We start from the raw sequence: 22,305 nt of genomic DNA, 5'->3' as shown, positions 1-22,305 counted from the left end.
GTTTCCAGAAAGGCAAAAATACTTGAAGGGAGGAGTGAGAGATCATTTCCCTTCTCCTTGAAAATGAGAATATTGGATGAGGTGACCTCTGAAGTCCCTCCTGACTATGGCATTCGATGTTCTGAGGCCCACTCCAATGAGTTAGTGAGGCTAATTCCTGTGAGATCGAAGGGAGAACATTTGGGGGAGGGATTTGAACCCAATCAAGATGGTAGGTCATAGGATCATGGGCTTTGGAGTGCCAAAGAATCTAGGGATTCCAAAAGCTGGAGGTGTGGATGGAATGAATGTATTCTAAGAGCAAGTAGAGTCTGTATGTACAAGCAGATAGAGATGGAATCTGGAGTGTGCAAAGGAGCGCAATGTGCAGTAACCCTGAAAGGGTTGGGGTTCAAGACTAGGAAGGGCTTTAAATATCAAACAGAGAAGTTGATATTTTGGGCAAGCAAGATTCTTGAACAGGGAAGATATGGCAGAGGTCCATTTTGGCGTCTTAGTGGAGAGTGGATTGGAAAGGGGAGAGATTCGAGGCAGGGAGGTAAATGGTTTGTTGTTATGGCGCTCAGATGTATAAGACAGAACCACTTGCTCTAAGAGCTTCAAAGACACCACGATGATCACCTGGGCTAACCTCAGTAGAGGCAGTGTGTGGGAGCCCTACAGTTAAGGACTGGAGTCCCACTGGGCTGTCTGAGGAGAGAGGGAGCCCCGGAAGAAGTCAGACCAGAGCCCAGCAGCCACTACCGCCCAGAAACTTTGAAAAAAACCACTCTAAACGGGGTGGGGAGGGACAAGGGTGTGTGGTCACGTATGTGTATGTATATTTTTATTGTGTTCTTAAAGAAACAGTCTAGAGCTTATGACAAGGGGATGATGAATTTGGAGTCAAGAGCCCTGGATTGGAGTTCCAGGACCAACATTTACTAGCTGTAGGACCCTGAGGAAGTTCCTTTTCCTATCTGAGCCTCACTTTCCTCATTTGTAGAAGGGGCATAATAATAGCACCTGCTTCCTAGAGATGTCATAAGAATCAAATGAGACAATATATGTGGAGAAAAATTTCTGCAAAATATTGATAATGATCAGTGATAATAATAATTGCCTCCAAGGGGTGAGTTTTTGTTGGTTTTTTGGACAAGATGTGTGAATTTACTGGTGTGGGAAATCCCTCCCAACCAGGGCGATCAGAGACTGGTCTGAAGCTTAGCCTCTTGGGGGTAAGTGACTTGTTTAAGGCTGCACAGCCAGTATGTGTTAGTCTGTGACGAGGCTAAAAATGAAATTATGTCTTCAAAGTAGTTTGTAAACTAGAAAGTGCCACATATATGTGTTGTTATCATCATCATCATCATTCCAGCCTCAGACACTTCCTCGTTGTGTGACCCTGGGCAAGTCACTTAACCTTGGTTGTTTGCCTCAGTTTCCTTATCTGTAAAAGGGAGATCATAGTAGCATATACTTCCCAGGACTGATGTGAGGATCAAAGGAGATAACTGCAAAGAGCTCAGCTTGGTGCCTCACACATAATAATCACCACAGGGGATGAGAGTTGTTGCTATTTCCATTTCTTTGTCCTGGATTTGTGATTTCAGAGGGTGTGGGCATCTAGGACTCACTCCAGAGATACAGGCTAGAAACTTGCCCGTAACTGAGTCTTCTTTGCTGGGGAGCATTTGGAAGACAACCAGGGTTGTGCAGCTAGTATGGGGTCAGGTTCCCTGCCCTCTTCCCTCCCCCATCCATTGCATGTCTCTGAAGCCTTTCTAGATTGGCAGGACCTGATGTAGCTTGTGCTCTGCTGGCAGAGCTTTTGCCAACCCAGGCTCACCTTCTTAGCATGATGAGGAATCAGATGAAGGCTTTAGGGAACAATTGTGATCCTTTAATTCCGACCTTGAGGGAGAGAGCACTGGGCTGAAGCACTTTTGGAGAGAATGAGAAGTATTGACTTGTCTGTGTACAGGTATTTCTCAAGGAATGGGCCCTTTGAGGTTGGGAGCTGTTTATTTTTTCCTGGTCTCTACAGCCCCTCCCATAGCACCACAAATGCTCATTGAATGGATGAATGATTCTCATTCTCTTTTCTGGGGCCAAGGGGAGCAAGTCCAATCTCTCTTGCACATAATGGTTTCTTCTGTACTTGAAGTTGACAATCATGTCCCTGCTAAGTCTTCTCAGCACTGAGCAGCCTCAGTCATAGAGGTTTGCCCTGCCCTTGACCAGTTTCTTAGAACTCAAAAAACCCTGGCCTAATCAGGAGTGGGACTCCATGTAAGTCCCTCTTCTGACTATTCCAAGGCCACTTTTAGGAGTGACAGGTCTCAATGGAGCTTAAACCAACTGATTCACTTCCCATTCAACCAATTTATTTCCCATGACCCGCAATGAAACACCAAATTAGAAATCCTAAAAATCAAAGGTGAGATTAATAAAATTGAATGTGCAAAAATCTTTGAATTAATAAATAAAACTAGAAGTTGGTTTTATGAAAAATATCAATAAAATACATAAACCATTGGTTAATTTTTTTAAAAAGAAGAAAACCAAATTTCTAGTATCAAAAATGAAAGAGGTGAATATATTACTAAGGAAGATGAAATCAAAGCAATTATTAGGAATTATTTTCCAGCAATTATTAGGAATTATTTTACCCAATTATATGCCAATAAATGTAACAATTTAAGTGAAATGGAAAAGTATTTACAAGTATATAAACTGCTCAGATTGACAGAAGAGAAAATAGAATATATCTAAATAAACCTATTTTATAAAAAAGAAATTGAACAGGCCATAAACAAGCTTTCTAAGAAAAAGCATCTGGACTGGATGGATTTGCAAGTGAATTCTCCCAAACATTTAAAGATCAACTAATTCCAGTATTAAATTATTTGGAATAATAGGCAAAGAAGGAGTCTTATGTAACTCCTCTTATGAAGCAGAAAAAGCAAAAAGAAAGAAAATTATAGATCAATTTCATTAACGAATACGGATGCAAAGATTCTAAATAAAATACTAGTGAAGAGCCTACAACAATATAGCACAAAGATCATACATGGGGGCCAAGTGGGATATATACCAGGAATGCAGGGATGTTTTAATGTAAGAAAAATATATCAATTTTTTCTCCTTTGGTCAGTTCAGATGACAGTGAGATTCCAGTATCAACCTTTCCCTCCTTGTTTATACAGACTTCTACTTTCTCACTCGATTATGGAAGATAATTTTCCCTAACCTGCTTTTCCCTTTCCCTCCCTTTACATTCTTCTTTTAAGTGTATTGGAGCAAAGCCGAACCATTCCTATTCCTTCTGTCTAAATGGACTCCCTCGGTGACCCCTGGAGATGATAGAGTTTCGAAGGCACATGTGGGTCATCCCCTCATATTAGAATATAAGTAGTTAGTCTATTCTTGTTTAGAATCTCATGATTGTGTCATTAGAAGTCTTTAGGCAAAGGTTGAATGCCCAATTTTCAAGAATGTTTAGAGGGCTTTCTTCACTAGGTATGCCTTGAATTAGATGGTCTAGCAGACCATTCCTGGTGCTGGTCATCTCTGATATTGAATCACTTGAGATGGTTTAGGTATAGAGGCAAGGGATTGCATCTATGACCTCTCAATGCCAGTCAGTTCCTTTAGAGCATGAACTAGTGGCTACTGAAAAAAATGTTCTTTAAACTGAATGTCTCTTGAAGACAGAAGATAAACCATGACAATGCTGCTGTTTGGCAAGTCAATCAACAGGTCAAAAAGCATTTTTAGATACCTACTATGTGTTGGGCATTGTTTTAGGTGTGAGTACACAGAAACAAAAATAAAATAGTCCCTCTCTTTGAGGAACTTATTCAGTGGAGAGGCAAATTAATTGTCCATGGCCAACAAAGCAGTGAGTCAAATAGATATCAACTAGAACTGGAGCAGTAGCCAAGGACAGCGAATCTAGAGAATGCTGAAAGCCAGTGAAGTCCTTTAGCCATAAAAGCATTGGAGCTTTGTAGCCAGCTAGCAAGAATAACTCACTAAAGTAGGAAGCTGTTAGATAGTCGACTGAGGTGAGTCTTCCCTTCCCCACTCCCCGTTCTGCTCCATGGGTATGCAGTGCCCCTCTTCCCCCAATCAAATGAAGTCATGATTTTTGCTGCTTTCTCTGGGCACAAAAATTCCTAGGTGGGGTCCTGAATAAGTGTTTGATCTCCATCCTATTTTCTAACCCCAAATGTGTACACTACCGGGCTTGGCACAGGCTCCTGCCTTGGGAAGGATGACAACCCTTTCCAGTGGGGATTACCCCTTCCATTAGAATCTATTTTGCTGCTTTTTCAAAGATAGAGCCCCATTACTATCCTACCGGTATCAGGATTGGATGAAGCCTCATTGAAGGATAGTTTTATGTTAAAATACACGATTATGATTATTAAATAAACAGAATACTGAATGTAAGTCTAGATAGGACCTTAGAAGTCATCTGGTCCAACCCACTCATTTGAAAAATAAGGAAACTGAGGTGGAGAGAGATTAAATGATTTGTTCAAAGTAACACAGGTAGTAAGGAAAAGAGGTGAAATTTGAGTGAAGGTCTCCTTTCACTCCAAATTCACTGTTTCTCCCGTTGTACCACATGGCCTTCTAGGTTGTTAAGGCTTGGAAACAACCTGCTCCCCTCCATTTACCCATCCTCTTGGAACTTTTACCAAACGGCTCCACTCCGGTTTCCTGCTGGCTCCCCAAGAGCTCCACGAGGGGCATACTCCAGACACGTTCTTCCCTTGAGATGGTGGGCGCATGTCACTCGGTAATAGTACTTTAGGTTGCCATGCGTGAAGTGGCACTGCTCCCACCATCCCCCTGCCTCTGGCATGCGGTCACAAGAACCCAGAAGGTCGTCATCCCAGCCATAGTCTGCATCCCACACCTGCATCCTTAAGGGGCCCGCGGTTGTCAGCTGCACGGTTCCAAAGTCCAGCTTTGTGCTCCACGTGGGATGGTTGTTGTTCCACACCACAGGGGTCCTCAGCTCCTTGTTTGCAAAGAAGGCCTTGATGTAAGCATCAGTTGCTGTGATATAATCTCCCCACAGGTCCTTGGCACTGATGTTGGTCACCTCCACGTGGGCCAGCCCCCTCTCCCTGGGGCAGCAGTCACCATTGGTGAAGGTTGATGCCTGGCACACACAATGGCATGGGTCTCTGGGGTTTTTCTTCTGCCCTGGAGGGCACGGCTTGCTGCAGTCTTTCCACCGGGCTCTGCTGTTCACATAATGGCTTACAGCCTGTCTCAGCTCCTCCCTCCAGGGATTCTTAGACCCCAGTAGGAAGTGCAGGGGTTCAAGGGTATAGGACAACAGTCCGGGCTTGCTGGGAAGTGTATCCATCCATTCTGAGAACTTCTTTTCCCCTTCTTGATCAGAGAAGAGCAGTTCCGTTGAGCCGCCCTTCACTTTCCCTCCTTCCACCTCTACTTTGCGCTCGCTGTAGGTGGTGTGGAAGGAGCCCTGGATGTTGTGGTTTTTCTTCTTTTCATTACACTTCTTGATATCTGATGAGGCTACAGAGTTACCCACACTCACGGCTGCTTCTACGCTAAGGCAGGTGCTCACGTCATTGGTCTTGAGCCCATCCAGAGCCAGCCTGCATGTACGAAGGGCAGTGATGTCTGTGGTCCGGCCCCCCAGCACCACGGACTTGAGAAAGTGGGTGCCGTAATTGGTAACGAACCGATGGTAGTCGGCGCTAGTGGAGGTGTTGAATTTGTGGGGCAGAGCCTTGACAGCCCGAAGGAACTCTTGACTCAGGGGGGGTTTCTCTACCAGGTGAAATCTGAGTGGAAAAAAAACCCATCATCATCATCACCACTCCCACCCCCACCCCCCCACCATCATCCTTTCAATTACAACCTCCATTCTTTATTCTCCCTCACCCCATGTATCCAGTCTTGTCAGTTCTGCCCACATGACATCTCTTGTATTGGATCCCTTCTCTCCACTCACACAGCCATGGCTCTAATTCTAATCCCTATTGTAATAGGGACTAGACTGTTGTAATGGTCTTCTTATTGGTCTCCCTAACTCAAGTTTCTCTCCCAATCCATCCTCTATATGGCTGTCCAAGTGATTTTCTTGAACTAAAAATCTGACCATGCCACTCTACTCTGTCCCTGTGGTCCCTGATGCATAAGTGCTGGTAGCTCTCCATTATCCCTGGGATCTCATGAGATCATAGATTTCAAACTGGAAGCGAGCTCAGGGAACAACTCATTTTTACAGATGATGAAACTGAGGGTTTAACTGAGGTTAAATGACTTGCCCAATATCTCTTAGTGACACCTATTAGAGTGACATTCTAATTCTCAAGCCATTTTACCACACTCCCTACTTGATTTTGACCATTATCATTATCACTTGTTTCTGCTGCTTAGCTAACAATGAGTCCCTGCTTGTACCAGGTAGGAGAGTAGATAAAGTGTCAGGAAGACCTGAACTCGAGTCTTGTCTCAGATATTTTCTCACTGTGTGGTCCTGGGCAAGTCATTTCACACCTTTCAACCTCCGTTCCCATCTCTGCAAAATGGGCTTAATAATAGCAGCTACTTCCCAGGGTTGTTATGAGGACAAAATGAAACAATCTTCTTGCCTGGAATTCCTGCCCTGGACCCTGAAGGTGCCAATGAATGGGGTCTTTCGTTTGCTGCCACATCATGGCTCGCTGTGCCAGCCTCATCTCCCTTTCCTTATCTGATGTCAGGTTGTAGCAGCATCTCCTGCTGCTTTGATTCATTCCCCCCACTCCCATCCCCCTTCCAGTTCTGGAAACATGAGCAAATCAACTCAGCCATTGCTTCCAGAAAACTTGTGTCCTACCCCACTCTGGCTCCACTTTTTGTCTTAGTAACTATTTTTTCTTCCTTCCTTCGTTTCTTCTTTCCTTCCTTCCTTCCTTCCTTCCTTCCTTCCTTCCTTCCTTCCTTCCTTCCTTCCTTCCTTCCTTCCTTCCTTCCTTCCTTCCTTCCTTCCTTCCTTCCTTCCTTCCTTCCTCTTTGCAAACATCCAAGGGCTATCTGTGTAAATGGCAACCTTTAGTTCTCATTCTGATGACACTTGGTCCTCTGTGTTCAGTGGTCTTTGTTCCTTCTACCCTGTAGCCTGTCCCCTGAGTCCCTCCCCTCTCCTCCTACCTGTAGTAAGGGCACTGCACAGAATCCATGGTAAAACTGTACGTGTCCTCATGGGCCTTTGTAGCTGCGAACTGGGCCGCCTCTGAATGAGATGCAGCTATGGCTATATTGCCCTTGACGCTGGGCTTGGGCTGAACTTCCAGGCCCACCTTCCAGTCATTCTGGATCCTCTTGGCAGCATCAGAGGCCACCTGCACGACAGAGGTAGCCTCAGTCTTGGTTATGCTCCGCTCACAATTACCACTCTGACTGTGCCAGTCCGTGATGGCCAAGGGAAGGAGCTGGAGCTGTCCATCCTGCATATCATTGTGGCACAAGGTACAGGTGCCGTCGGGACGCTTGAATCTGTGAACATTTACAGGGAAGTAGCCCGTTCGGCGGAGGGTGGTGACATCCACACCCTCACCAGCCAGCTCCCAACCTGGCACAAACTTCTGGCGGCGGCATTCAGCATGGGTGGCTGTCCGGCAGGAGGCCTGTGTGGCCCAGGGCAGCTGGAGGAGGATGAAGAGGCAAAAGAAGAGGAAGACGAGGAGGGAGAAGGAGGAGGAGAAGCGGGTCATCTTGTCTGCAGAGAGAGAAAAGAAGGCTGTGAAGAAGCTTGGTCCTCCCAGGGTGTGTGAGCAGTTCAATACTCTTGTGCCTGCTGGCTGAGGACAGCTAGCTCATCCCCAGTGGGGCTATCTGGAGGAGTGTGTTATCTGGCCTATGTATGGAATGAGAGCCTGCAATAGGAACATGCAATTCCACATAATTTCTATGCATAGAATGTCTGAGCTGAGAGGTCTTAGGACACAAAATAAAGAATGTTAAGGCTAGAAGTTTCTGTAGAACATTGAGCTTAGAAAGTCACAGAGGGACCTTAAAATAGAAAATCAGAGCTCAGAAAGCCTTTAGAACATGGAATTTTAGAGATAGGAAGGACTCTAGAACAAAGCATAGATTGTCAGAGCTGGGAAGGACCTTTGAGAATATGGAATATCAAAGATGGGATGGTTCTGGATCGTGGAGCATCAATTCTGAGAGGTCCCTTAGAACCTAAAATCACAGAGGGAGGGGGAAATTAGAAGACAGGTCACAGGTCACAGCATGTCAGAGCTGCAGGCACCTGAGAACATCAATTTGGGCAAAGAGGTAGGAAAGTGAGCTAGAATTGGAATACAGATTTTCTGACTTCCACGGGTCTTTCTCCCACATCTAACAGTCTCCAAGAATGACATCTGGGCATGAAGTAAGGCTATAGGGCAACTAGGGTTGTCATAGCGGTTAGAGAACCAGGCCTGGAGTCAGCAAGACTGTTTTCTTGAGTTCAAATCTAGCTCCAGACTCTTACTGGCTGTGTGACCTTGGCCAAGTCACTTAACCTTGTTTGCCTTAGTTTCCTCATCTGTAAAATGAACTGGAGAAAGAAATGGCAAATCACTCCAGTATCTTTGCTGAGAAAACCCCAAATAAAGTCACAAAGAGTCAGAAATGATTGAAAAATGACTGAACAGCCACAATAACAGAAAAGAATTAAAAGTGACTGAACGACAGCATGAAGTAAGGAGACTCTTTTTTTTTAAACACTCAGTAAAGCCTTTAAATTCAGTTGAGTATTCTCTCCTTCCATTACTCAAAACACTCCTTTTGGGAACTAACTTCTGAGACTGTATCATATAATAACCTAACAACAGCAGTACGACAGGGAGAGGAACTGAGCCTGTGGTTTCATTGTGGAGAGGACTTCCAGGTAAGGAAATTCCTTCTACCTATGCAAGTTGACGCCTTCTATGTAATTTACCGTCTCAAGGGATTGGTTTATTTTTGGATCCCTATCACCTTCCATAGGGCCTGGCACAAGGTAGCTGCTTAAAAAATTCTTTGCTGAGAGGTTAGGTGATTTCCCCTAGACTGTATAGCTAGTCTTCCTTGATGGGTTCTTTTGAGTGTAGATTTGATAATTGAAGATGAGCAAAAGTCATTTTATAGCTAGTGGGGATGGAGGCAGCTTCTGTACCTCTAAGTCACTGGTATACAATTCAAATAGGAGCTGGGGGCTACTGAGCCAGTAGCTCATAAGGACCCCTGCAGCCTGTGTATTGGCTTAGAAAACTACATATTAACATTATCTATGTTTTATTGTCTTGTGAAGTATTTCCCAAACACACTTTAATCTGGGATTACCTACCTCACTAGGTAAGGAAGGTGCTTTGTGAAATTTTGTTGTTCAGTCATTTTTTAGTTGGGTCTGACTCTTTGTGACCCCATTTGAGGTTTTCTCGACAAACTGGAGAATTTCCCCCAGCATGTTGGGTGGAGCCCCTCTGGAGAATTTATGGGAAGACGTGGACCAGAAGTGCACAGAATAAAAGTCTATGGACAATTTAGGGTCTGTCTCACTAGGAGATAGCATCAGCTTTCTGGACCAAAAAAAAAAAAAAAGTGTTCACAGTTCACATTCGCATTATTAACATTTCCCCCATAACTTTCTTAAGTCTAGATAATCAACAAAACAATAACCATGTAGTGTTTGTCAGTTTCCGAGGTGTAAACGCTCACTCTGTAAATTTAGCAATCGACTCTGTACAGTGACTGATTGGAGCTAGCTCCAGCACACTATCCAGCAGCCACATCAGTGAGAACACCTGGTACGTTTGTTTAAGCAGCAGTCTTAGAAAAAGAATGCTGTGTGATTGTCATCACCAAGCTTGGCCCCAAAGAAGAGACGAGGAAGTCTCCCTCCCTCCTTTCTTTATAGAGAAGGGATGTTGCGGGTATGGCACATTGCTTTTACTGTCAGACTTGACTTGGTTTGACAGAACTGCTTTTTGTCCTTTATTTTTTATTATTTGTTACAGGGAAGGGGGTTAGGAGAGGGATATATTTGAAAATGAAAGGGATATAAAAACTCTAGATGCCAGCAATGAGGATGATGAACATCATCATCACGAACTTGTTACTTTGTCATTGCCTTGGGTACAAAAGTCTAACACTAGAGACCAATACTGATGCCCATGTATGTACATGGCATTTGGCAGTCAGTTGTTTGGCCCCTGCTCTGCTCATATCCCCCATTCTCACAGCTCACAGAACTGTCAGCAGACTGGGGACTCAGACCAATGGTTTTGGACAACTGTCTCCTATCCTTTAAGGCAGGTGGAGTGCTAGGGTCATGGCTGTGAATCTAGGGGATTAAAACATGAAGGGTAACTTCTATACATGGGTTAGGATATCATCTGGAAGAGTGATTATAGAAAGAGCCCTGGACTTGGAATCAAAAGATCTAGGTTCAAATCCTAGTTCTGGTCTTTCCTTATGATCTTGGCTAGTAACTTTTATTTTTCTCAACCTCAGTTCCCCTCCTCTGTCAAACGATAAGACTGACCTTGATGGACTCTAAGATCCTTACCAGCTCCATTATTCAATGATTCTGTGACTTGTTCTGCTTGCTTCCAGCGGCAGAACTGGGAATGATATCTAGAAGGTATGATGAAACACATTACCTCTCCACATGAGGAAGGGCTAGATTTCTAACAGTTGGAGCTGCCCCTGAATGGATTGGATTGTTCAAGAAGTAGCTGGAAATCTTCAAGGTCCAATGCTGAGATGCTATGATTTCATGAGAAGGGACTTTGTTCTGGGAAGGGGCCTGAGCATACGGGGAGAACCGATGCTTTGGAAAGGGAATAGTGTTTTATAGTAATTTTGACACCAAGGACAAGCAGCTCAAAACATACCCTAGTCGGCGCAAACAGCAGGAATTGTGCCATCTGGTCAATTTTGTAATTCATGAAAGGAAAAATAACACAAGATGTAACTAAGACAAATTGAGGGAAGTGTGTGTGTGTGTGTGTGCGTGTGTGTGTGTGTGTGAGTTAGTTACTATAGTAACTTCCAGCTTTTCAAGGTGAGCATGTTCGAGTTTTCGAACTCTTTAAATTGTGATGCCCTAATTCAAAGCCCTATTTGTCCTACCCTAAGTATGACTCAGGCTTGTGGAAGTGACATAGAAGGGAATACCTCCTGACTTGGGGATCCAGAAATTGTAAATACATAGTTTTGGAATCCTAGAATCTCAGAACTGGAAGGAATCACAGGGGTTACCAGGTCTAACACATATCTGAGTAAGACAACAACTCCTGGATATCACAGGTAGGGCCATCCTCAAGGAAATTTATAGCATAATTCATTAATTCAACAAACACTCAATAGGCACTTAATAAATGCTGACTACTGTCCTGGGTCCTCAGGGAGATAAAGTGGAGTCAAGACAAGGGTGTTCAAATCCTGACTGCACTTGCTGCTACCTGAGTTATTTTAGCCAAATCACTTCCTCAGTTTCTTTCCTTACCTTTAAAATTATGGGATTGGAGTAGCTGATCTCGAAGGTTTCTTTCATCTCTAAAGCTTATGATCCTAAGAAAGTTTAGTTAAGACACAATCTCTTATCCTCAAGCAGTTTACAATCTAGCAAGGCAATATGATTCGAACACAGGTCACTATAATACAATATATTTTGTGATAAATACTCTTTTGGGTGGACCAAACCTGTGATTTCCCAAGTGTTAGGACTTATACTATACTCTATACTCCTGGCCTGGTGAGCAAAGTCCCATCAATGTCCTGTAATACAAGTTTTCTCTAGTCTTAAGGGTTTGGACCATTGAGATGTTTAGTCTGTGATCAGCAAACATTTAAACACCGAGTTTTGTGCCAGGAATCTAAGCTTGGGGACATAAGAAAAGGCAAATAACAGCAACGACAAAGCAAACACCCCTCCCCAAACCAAAAACAAAATATCACCATCCCGGCCCCCACAAAGCTTACATGCGAATGAGGAAGAAAGACAATGTGCAAGTAACTGCACAGGTACAAGATAGACACAGAGAATGTGGGAGGTAACATCAGAGAGAAGATATTAACAGCATGGGACTGGGGAACATCCTGCAAAAGAGAAGTTAAGAGTCAGAGCTGAGGAGGGAGAGCATGTGGGACAGCCATTGCAAAGGCTGGGAGGTGGGAGATTGAGCAAGTCAGTAAGCAGAATTGAATCATAGTGCACATGGTGGGGAGTAAGGTGTGAGAAAACTGAGAAATTAAAAAGGGGGCAGATTGTGAAGAACCCTGGGTGCCAAACACAAGACTTCATATTTGATCCTAGAGATAGATCCACAGAGTTCGAAGAGGGCAGGAATACAAGGTAAGTTTGGGTTGTCTATATACATATCTCATCTCCCTTTAGGGTTCCCACAGCCCCCATATGTCTGGGCTGGCCCTGATGTCCTCAGCTGCCTCCCCACTGGGAACCTGCCTTTTCTCCAGATGTATCCTGGAGCCATTCCCTTGGGACTCTGCTAAGAATGCCAAGGGGTTCATGTATTCCTTGTTAGTCCCCATTAGAAATAAGGAATACAAATCACCCCAATTTCTGCAGGCTTTGAGATCTATTTTACAGAATTTTCTTCTTCCCACCATCCCTATGAGGCTGAGGACAATTATTTTCAAAACGGAGGCTCTTGTCCTGGACAACGATAGGGTAGTGAATAGAGTACTGGTTTTGGGGGGGTCAAGAATACTTGAGTTCAAATCCTGCCTTAGATATCTACTTAGCTGTGTGGCCCCAGAGAAATCACTTTACGGCTCTTATCCTCAGTTTCCTTATCTGTTTTATAATGGAGATAATAATAGCATCTCTCAGGATTTTTATGAGAATCAAATGAGAAAACATGGAAAAGCTCTTTGCAAACCTTAAAGCATGATATAAATACTAGTGATTATTGCTGCTGCTCCTGCTGCTGCTGCTACTACTACTACTACTTCTACAACTTCTACCACTTGCTGCTGCTGCTACTACTACTACTACTTCTACAACTTCTACCACCTGCTGCTGCTGCTGCTGCTCCTGCTGCTGCTGCTACTACTACTTCTACAACTTCTACCACCTGCTGCTCCTCCTCCTCCTCCAGAACAGAATTTGAACCCAGATCGTCTGATTTCAAGGTTATACAGTATACAGTTATCCAGTATACAGTTCCGCCTTGCTATAGTAACAAAAACCAATTGTAACAGTAAGTTTTGTATTCTAGAAGGGACCTCTAGTGCCTAAACCACCTTGGTGATGGAATTGCAGGGATTTTTGGAAGTGATGGAGGTTGATTTTGGGTTGGGAATGGGGGTGGTGGCCGACCCCTTAAAGTCACACTATAGAGAGAGCTGGGGGTCAAAGGGGAACTGACATGGGACTGAGAAGATTCCAGTTTCGGAAGGGGCCTGAGAGGTCATCTAGTAAAATTGCCCCTTTTTACAAATGTTTTCATCCTTGGCCCAGGGCAATCAAGAGACCTACTGGAAATGCCCCAGCTACTTAGTAAAGAGGCAGAGCTGGGCTTCCAACTCTGGCTCTCTGACTCGAGATCTGAGATTTTGCCTTCTCTGAAGGAACTAGGATCTTCAACGGGACATCATGAACCTCAGTGACAGATTGGCAAATCCCATCACCCTCCTCCCTCAGGCTTCTGTCTCCCCATAGCCTTACCTGAGTGCTGCCGATCACGGCCTGAAATCACCCTGTCTCTCTGAAGGGGCCTCTTCAAATGGTGCTTCAGTGACATCACTCTTCCCATCCCACGCCTGTACAGAGGCTTACCACATACTCTGTCACCCAGGTAACCAGAGTCATCATTTCTCGTTCTTTTACTCACTTCGGGCTGTGGTTGGTCTCTCCTTTCCTCCCCGCCTTTTTCCCTTCACAACCCCACCTCCTGTCCAAAACCCTGTTAGCTTAGGTGGTCTGCAGCCCAAGAGGAAATGAACCTAGAAATATCGGCTGTTTCCACTTTTTTAAAAATACAGTTTCCTCTACTGTGGGTGCTACTGGCCCCTAACTCTAATAGGGGATGACCTTAGTTCTGAGGATAGAGAGATGGGGCACCGTGACTACTCAGGCTTTTACTACAACTTTGGGAAAGGGGAATGGTACAAGTAGTGACAAATGAGGTGACAATTGACATTTTTACCAGTGGCAGCGGATGGAATTTGGGCATGGATGGAATAGCTGGGCTTGTAACTGGGAGCCTTGAACTTGAATCCTAGCTCTCATACTTATTAGTTTAACCTCTGTGACTTTCCCTTCCCTCATCTGTAAAATAAGAGTTTGGACTAGAGCAGTGGCCCTCAAACTTTTTTGATATCAGCGTTCTCTTTTTTGAAATTTATTTTCAACATTATTTTCTTTTTAAATTTTCAGTTCCAAATTCTCTCCCTCCCTCTGACTGAGAAGGCAAGCAAAATTATTTCAATTATACATGTGAAATCATGCAAAATATATTTCCATGTTGGCAGTGACATAAAGAAAATGAGAAAAATAGATTTCAATTTCCACTCAGAGTTCATCAGTTCTCTTTCTGGAGGTGGTTAGCACTTTTTATCATGAGTCTTTTGGAATTGTATTGGATCATTGTATTGATCAGAAAAGCCAAGTCAATCACAGTTGATCATCATTATTTTTTTAAACGTACAGCCTTTATTTATTTAATTTGTTATAGATTTTAGGATGTACATCACAGTATGGCATAATGAAAAGAGCTCTATATATGAAGCCTGAAGTCTAGAGTTTCAGTCCTGATTTGACTTGTACTTTCTGTGTGATGTTAGGCAAGCCACTTAACATCTCTTCACCTCGTATTCCTCTCCAACTGAAAAAATTAGTTTAACTTAATGACCCTTAAGTTATCTTCGAAGTCTAAATCCTATGATTTTATTTTTTTGGGAGGGGGCATATTTATTTATTTATTTTAAAAATTATTTTGTTTTCAGTGTTCTACAATCACTTCCTTATGTCTTAGATTTTTCCCCTCCCTCCCCCTCTTCCCTCCTACCTCCTCACTCCCTCCCTGAGATGGCATACAGTTTTATATTGGTTCTACACACACATTCCTATTAAATACATTTTCACTTTAGTCATGTTGCATAGAAGAGTTAAAATGAATGGGAGAAATCATAAAACAAACCAAAATGTAACACAAAAGAAAATGATCTGCTTCATTCTGTGATCGAGTTCCATAGTTCTTTCCCTGGATGTGAAAGGCATTTTGCCTTAAGAGACCATTGGGAATTATTTAAGTCCTTGCATTGCAATGAAGTACTAAGTCTACAAGAAAAATTCCTCGCACTCTGTGGTTGTTGTTGTGTACAAAGTTCTCCTGGTTTTGCTTCTTTCACTCAGTATCAGTTTATATAAGTCTTTCCAGGACTCTCTGAAGTCTTCCTGTTCATCATTTCTTATAGCACAATAGTATTCCATTATGATCATCATTATAACATCACTATTACTGTGCACAATGATCTCCAGCTTCTTCTTACTTCATTTTACATCAGTTCATATAAGCATTGCCATATTTTTTCTGAAATCACCTCCCTTGTCATTTCTTATGGCATATTAGTATCCCATCACAATCATATAGTATAACTTGTTCAGCCATTCCCCAATTGATGAGCATTCTTTCAATTTCTAATGCTTTGCCAGCACAAAAAGAGCAGCTGCAAATATTTTTCTATATATAAGTCCTTTTCCTTTGATGTCTTTGGGGCACAGACCTAGTAGTGTATTACTGGATCAAAGGGTATGCACAGTTTTATAGCTCTTTGGGCAAAGCTCCAAATTGTTCTCCATAATGACTGGACCAGTTCACAACTCCACAGTTTATTAGTGTACCAATTTTCCCTCATCCCTTTCAGCATTTGTCATTTCTAATAGGTATGAGATAGTACCTCAGCGTTATTTTAGTTTGCTTTTCTCTAATAAATAGTGATTTGGAGAATTTTAAAAAATATGACTATAGGTAGCTTTGATTTCTTCATCTGAAAACTGTATCTGTTCATATTCTTTGACTATTTGTCAATTGGGAAATGATTCTTATTTTTATAAATATAACTCTTTTCCCTATATACTTGAAAAATGAGACTTTTATCAGAGAAATTTGCTCTTAAAATGTTTATATTGCTTCATTGTCTATGGTAACTTTTAGTAAAATATAGTTTCCTTGATTATCTCTCTTAATTAGGTCTATTTCTGCTTTTGCTTTGTCTGAGATCATGATTTCTGCTCCTGTATTTTTTGCTTCAGCTGATGCACAATAGATTCTACTTCAGCGCTTTATTTCAACTGTGTGTCTTTCTGTTTCAAGTGTATCTCATTTAAACAACATATTGTTGGATTCTTGTTTCTAATATATTCTGCTATCTGCTTTTGTTTCATGGGTGAGCTTTCCCCATGCATATTCAGTTGTAACTGTGTATTTCCTTCCATCATATTATATTCTGTTTATCCTTCTCTATTTTTATCCTGTTCCTCCTCCAAAGTCTGTTTTGCTTCTGACCATTGTTTCCCTTAATCTGTCCCCTCTTTTATCACCACATCTCCATATTTCTTACCCCTTTACCCTTCTATTTCCCTATTGGTTGAGATATATTTTTATTCTCAACTGAGTGTGTGTGTGTGTGTGTGTGTGTGTGTATTTTTTTTCCTTCCCTCTTTGAACTGATGACAGTGAGGTTCAAGCATTACCTGCTTAACTCTTCCCCCATTTTCTCCTTAATTATAAAAATTCTTCTTTGTACTCCTCTTTTATGTGAGAAAGTTTCCCCGTTCTACCTCTACTTTCCCCCTTTCTTACTGTGTATCCCTCTTTTCTCACTCCCCTCCCCCTTTTTAAAGAGATCATCCCAATATGATTGACTCACATTTGTGCCCTTTGTCTATATAGACTCCTAATTGCCCTATTATGATAGAGTTACATGTATCCTCTTCCAATATAGGAATGTAAGCAGCTTAACTTTATTGAGTCCCTTATGATTTTTCTTTCATGTTTACCCTTTTATGTTTCTCTTGAGTCTTGTGTTTGGATGTCAAATTTTCTATTCTGCTCTGATTTTTTTCATCAGTAATGCTTGGAAGTCCTCTGTTTCATTAAATATTCATTTTCCTCCTGAAGGATCATACTCCGTGTTGTTGGGTAGGTTATTCTAGATTGTAATCCTAGCTCATTTGCCTTCCTGAATGTCAATTTCAAGCCCTTCAGTCCTTTAATGTGGAAGCCACTAAATCTTATGTAATCTCAACTGTGACTTCACAATATTTGAATTGTTTCTTTCTAGCTTCTTGACTTGGGATCTCTGAAATTTGGGTATAATATTCCTAGAAGTTTTCATTTGGTGATCTTTTTCAGGAGGTAGTTGGCAGATTCTTTCAATTTCTATTTTACCTTCTATATCTAAGATATTGGGGTAGTTTTCCTTGACAATTTCTTGTAATATGATTTCTATGCCCTTTTGATCATAGCTTTCGGGTAGTCCAATAATTCTTACATTATATTTCCTCCATGTATTTTCCAGGTTAGTTGTTTTTCCAATGAGATATTATATATTTCCCCCCATTTTCATCCTTCTGACTTTGTTTTATTTTTTTCTTGAGGTATCATGAAGTCATTAGCTTGCCCAATTCTACTTTTTAATGAACTATTCTCTTCAGTGAGCTTTTCTACCTCTTTTCCCATTTTTGGCCAATTTTACTATTTAAGGAGTTCTTTTCTTCAGTGAATTTTTATACCTCTTTTTCCATTTGGCCTTGGTTGCTTGTTGTCCTTTGTTCTCAAAGAGGACCAAAATGACATCACTATGCTAGAGTCAAGTTGCAATGTGTCCGACTGTGGCTGATCCAACCAATAGGAATTTGGAATGTTCCACCACAGGTGGGACACAAAAAAGACTACAGAGCCATTTTACTGACCTCATTGTTGTATGCCTGTGAAACCTGGACAGAATACCAGCATTATGCCAGGAAACTAAATTTCTTCCATTGGAATTATCTTAGGAAGATTCTGAAGATCACCTGGCAGGATAAGGTACTAGACACTGAAGTCCTTTCTCAAACTAAACTGCCAAGCATTCAAACTCTGTTTTAGAGAGTTCAACTCCAAAAGGCTGGCCACATTGTTTGAATGCCAAATGTATGCTTGCCAAAAAGACTATGTTATGGAGAACTCACACAGGGCAAACATACACATGGTGCTCAGAAGAAGTGAAACAAGGACACTCTAAAAGTCCTTAAGAACTTTGAAATTGATGATGTGACATGGGAGACACTGGCATAGGACTGCTCAGCATGGCATGCCCACATCTGAGGAGGGGGCTGTGCTTTATGAGCAGAGCAAAATTGAAACAGCTCAAAAGAAATGCAGGATGCCAAAACTCACCTCAAATGTTCACATAAACTATTTGTGCCCAACCTGTGGTAGAGCTTTCTGAGCTCCTGTTGGTCTGATCAGCCACAGTCAGATATATTGAAACTTAACTCTAGTATAATGATGTCATTTTGATCCTCTTCAAGAACGAAGGACAAGAGCCAACCAAGACTAAATGGAAAAGGAGGTACAAAAATTCACTGAAGAAAAGAACTCCTTAAAAATTAGAATTGAGCAAGTAGAAGCTAATGACTTCCAGGACCTTAAGAAAAATACATACAATCAAGAAAAAAATAAAACAAGTCAAAAGAATGAAAAATAGGAAAACAATGTGAAATATCTCATTGGAAAAACAACTGACCTGGAAAATGGATTGAGGAAAGATAATTTAAGAATTATTGGACTACCTGAAAGCCATGATCAAAAGGGCATAGACATCATATTACAAGAAATTATCAAGGAAAACTACCCCAATATCTTAGATATAGAAGGTAAAACAGAAATTGAAAGAATCTGCCAATTACCTCCTGAAAGACATCCCTTCTGCATCCACAAGCAGTAGTGCCCCTCTCCACCCTGGAACTGTGACTTGGAATTGCACATGGGCCGTAGAATTTCCAGTCAGTACTAAGGAGGCTAAGCTTAAGGGATTGGAAGTAGAAGTACAAGCGGGGGGAGAGAGGGAGGGGAGAGAGGAAAGAAAAGAAGCGGAGCCCTACTTTTCTCTTTGGCTCCACACGTGCTAAGAGAGCTTTTAGGCTTCCTCAATCCTACTTAATCTTCAGCCACACAGTTTGCATCTCAATACCGTGCTGTTAGGTAACTAGGTGTGCTCCAATCCGGGACGACCTCGAGGGCAGGGAGACTCCACCCATCAGGTATCTCCAGGGGAGAGGCGGAAATACCCGAGCTAGCCGAGCTAGCTCAGTCTGACCTTCTCGAACCCCCCCTGTTCATGGAGGGCCTCGTAAGACTCTAAGATTTAGAAGTCCCACTTTTACCTGCCCGAGACTGTCCACACGGAATTGAGCTTCCAGTCCCAACACAGTACCAGCTGTACCCAGTGCCCACAAAGGGTCCTCTATAATTGGTTTCTGACCAGTTTTCTAATTCCCTTACTTCCCCTGGACTGAGAGCTGCTCAAACTGCTGTTTTAGGCTAAAAAATGCATTACTCTGACCTTTTGCTGGTTATGCCACTCCAAAATTTTATTTGAGGAGTTATTTAAAGTTGTTTGGATGGGAATGTTGGGAGAGTTTAGCTGCATAGTTGCCTCTAATCTTCCATTTTGGCTCCTGGTCCCAGCATTCTTTTTTTTTTTTAAATTAAAAAAATTTTTTTAGGCAATCTGGTTAGGTGACTTGCCCAGGGTCACACAGCTAGTAAGTATCAAGTGTCTGCAACTGGGTCACACAGCTAGTAAATATCAAGTGTCTGAACTCAGGTCCTCCGTATTCTAGGAGTGGTGCTCTATTCACTGCACCACCTAATTGTCCCTCTGGTTTCAGCATTCTTAAAAATAATTGAGAACCTTATAGAGCTTTTGTTCATGTGGGTTATATCTATAATACTGTATTAGAAATTAAAATGTCTTATTACTATGAAAATAATTTTGACCTTACGAACCCCTTAAAAGGATCTTCCCACTACCATGGTCCTCAGACTAGACTCTGAGAACCTCTAGATTAAAGGTTCTCAAGCCAATTCCAGGTCTAACATTCTTTGAGATATATAGAAGAGCACTGATAGTCTTAGCTCCATTTTTCAGATGAGAACATTGAAGATCATATCAGAGAACTGACCTGTTCAAAGTCACAAAGCTAAAAGGACCAAGGCTGAGCTTTTCACCCAAGTCCTTTTCTTTTTGATTCTGTGATGTTTAAGCATTTTTATTAATGACTTGGATAAAAGCAGAGATGGCATATTAATCTCATTTGCAGGTGATGCTAAGCTGGGAGGACTGGCTAACACCCAGGGGGAACAAGTTAGGATCCAGAAGGATATTGTTTGGTTGGAGCACTGAATGACTGAATCTCAGAAGGTGAAATCTAATAGAGATAAGGATAAAGTCTTACTCTCCCTTTGGTTAAAAATCGAGTCTTTAGGGGGGCGGAGCCAAGATGGCGGAGTAGAAAGACGCACATACACATAGCTCCGAACCCACAACCCATAGAACATCTGTATAAAGTAACTCACGGTGAATTCTGGAGGAGTGAGGCCACAGAACAGTGGAGCGAAGGAGATTTCTGTTCCAGAGGGACCTGCAAACCTCTCGCAAAACGTCCGTCACGCTGCGGACGCGGAGCCCAGCCCAGCCCTGCCGTGGCAGCGGCACCAAGAGGAACAGATCCGAGCAGGCTTCAGGGACGGGATCTCCAGCAGTGGCGCAGGTCCCTCCACCCACAGCTGACGGGGGTTGGTGAGAGGGTCTCTTTGGCGGGTTGAGAGGGGAGTGGGGTGCCCCCATAACTCAGGCCCCCTCGGGAGGCAGAAGCTGAGGCAGCAGCAGACCAGGGCTCCCCAAGCAGGCAGGAGCCTGGATCCATTGTTGAAGGTCTGTGCATAAACCCCCTGAGGGAACTGAGCCTGAGAGGCGGCCCTGCCCCAACCTGAGCACCTGAGCTTAATCTCACACTGAATAGCAGCCCTGCCCCTGCCGAAGCCCCAAGGCTAAGGAGCAGCATTTGAATCTCAGACCCCAAGTGCTGGCTGGGAGGATCAGGAGGTGAGGTGGGTGTGAGGAGAATATTCAGAGGTCAAGTCACTGGCTGGGAAAATGCCCAGAAAAGGGAAAAGAAATAAGACTATAGAAGGTTACTTCCTAGGTGAACAGGCATTTCCTCCCTTCCTTTCTGATGAGGAAGAACAATGCTTACCATCAGGCAAAGGCACAGAAGTCAAGGCTTCTGTGTCCCAGCCCACCCAATGGGCTCAGGCCATGGAAGAGCTCAAAAAGAATTTTGAAAATCAAGTTAGAGAGGTGGAGGAAAAGCTGGGAAGAGAAATGAGAGACAGGAAGTCAAAGCATGAACAACAGGTCAGCACCCTGCTAAAGGAGACCCAAAAAAATGCTGAAGAAAATAACACCTTGAAAAATAGGCTAACTCAATTGGCAAAAGAGGTTCAAAAAGCCAATGAGGAGAAGAATGCTTTCAAAAGGAGAATTAGCCAAATGGAAAAGGAGGTCCAAAAGCTCACTGAAGAAAATAGTTCTTTCAAAATTAGAATGGAACAGATGGAGGCTAATGACTTTATGAGAAACCAAGAAATCACAAAACAAAACCAAAAGAATGAAAAACTGGAAGATAATGTGAAATATCTCATTGGAAAAACAACTGACCTGGAAAATAGATCCAGGAGAGACAATTTAAAAATTATGGGACTACCTGAAAGCCATGATCAAAAAAAGAGCCTAGACATCATCTTTCATGAAATTATCAAGGAAAACTGCCCTGAGATTCTAGAACCAGAGGGCAAAATAAATATTCAAGGAATCCAGAGAACACCGCATGAAAGAGATCCAAAAAGAGAAACTTCTAGGAACATTGTGGCCAAATTCTAGAGTTCCCAGGTCAAGGAGAAAATATTGCAAGCAGCTAGAAAGAAACAATTCAAGTATTGTGGAAATACAATCAGGATAACACAAGGTCTAGCAGCTTCTACATTAAGGGATCGAAGGGCATGGAATAAGATATTCCAGAAGTCAAAGGAACTAGGACTAAAACTAAGAATCACCTACCCAGCAAAACTGAGTATAATACTTCAGGGGAAAAAATGGTCATTTAATGAAACAGAGGACTTTCAAGCATTCTTTTTTTTTTTTATTTAACTTTTAACATTTATTTTCACAAAATTTTGGGTTACAAATTTTCTCCCCTTTTATCCCCTCCCCCCCCAAACCCAAGCATTCTAATTG

The 22,305-nt window shown here is 42.5% G+C and overlaps 1 protein-coding gene across 1 annotated transcript; it reads right to left on the bottom strand.

The window, feature by feature from the left end:
* Positions 1-4,605: 4,605 nt before the first annotated feature.
* Positions 4,606-13,880, bottom strand: PRF1 (perforin 1). Its single transcript, XM_072628695.1, has 3 exons — positions 13,685-13,880; positions 7,168-7,735; positions 4,606-5,813 (listed from the first exon to the last, which is right to left on the bottom strand). The coding sequence occupies exons 1-3, from the start codon at positions 13,770-13,772 to the stop codon at positions 4,685-4,687; spliced, it is 1,785 nt and encodes a 594-aa protein (XP_072484796.1). The 5' UTR covers positions 13,773-13,880; the 3' UTR covers positions 4,606-4,684.
* Positions 13,881-22,305: the final 8,425 nt, after the last annotated feature.

Source organism: Notamacropus eugenii, chromosome 1, assembly GCF_028372415.1.
Source record: "Notamacropus eugenii isolate mMacEug1 chromosome 1, mMacEug1.pri_v2, whole genome shotgun sequence".
Taxonomy (NCBI): Eukaryota; Metazoa; Chordata; class Mammalia; order Diprotodontia; family Macropodidae; genus Notamacropus; species Notamacropus eugenii.
Note: the sequence above shows the minus strand (reverse complement) of the source record. Positions and strands in the feature narration are given on the sequence as shown.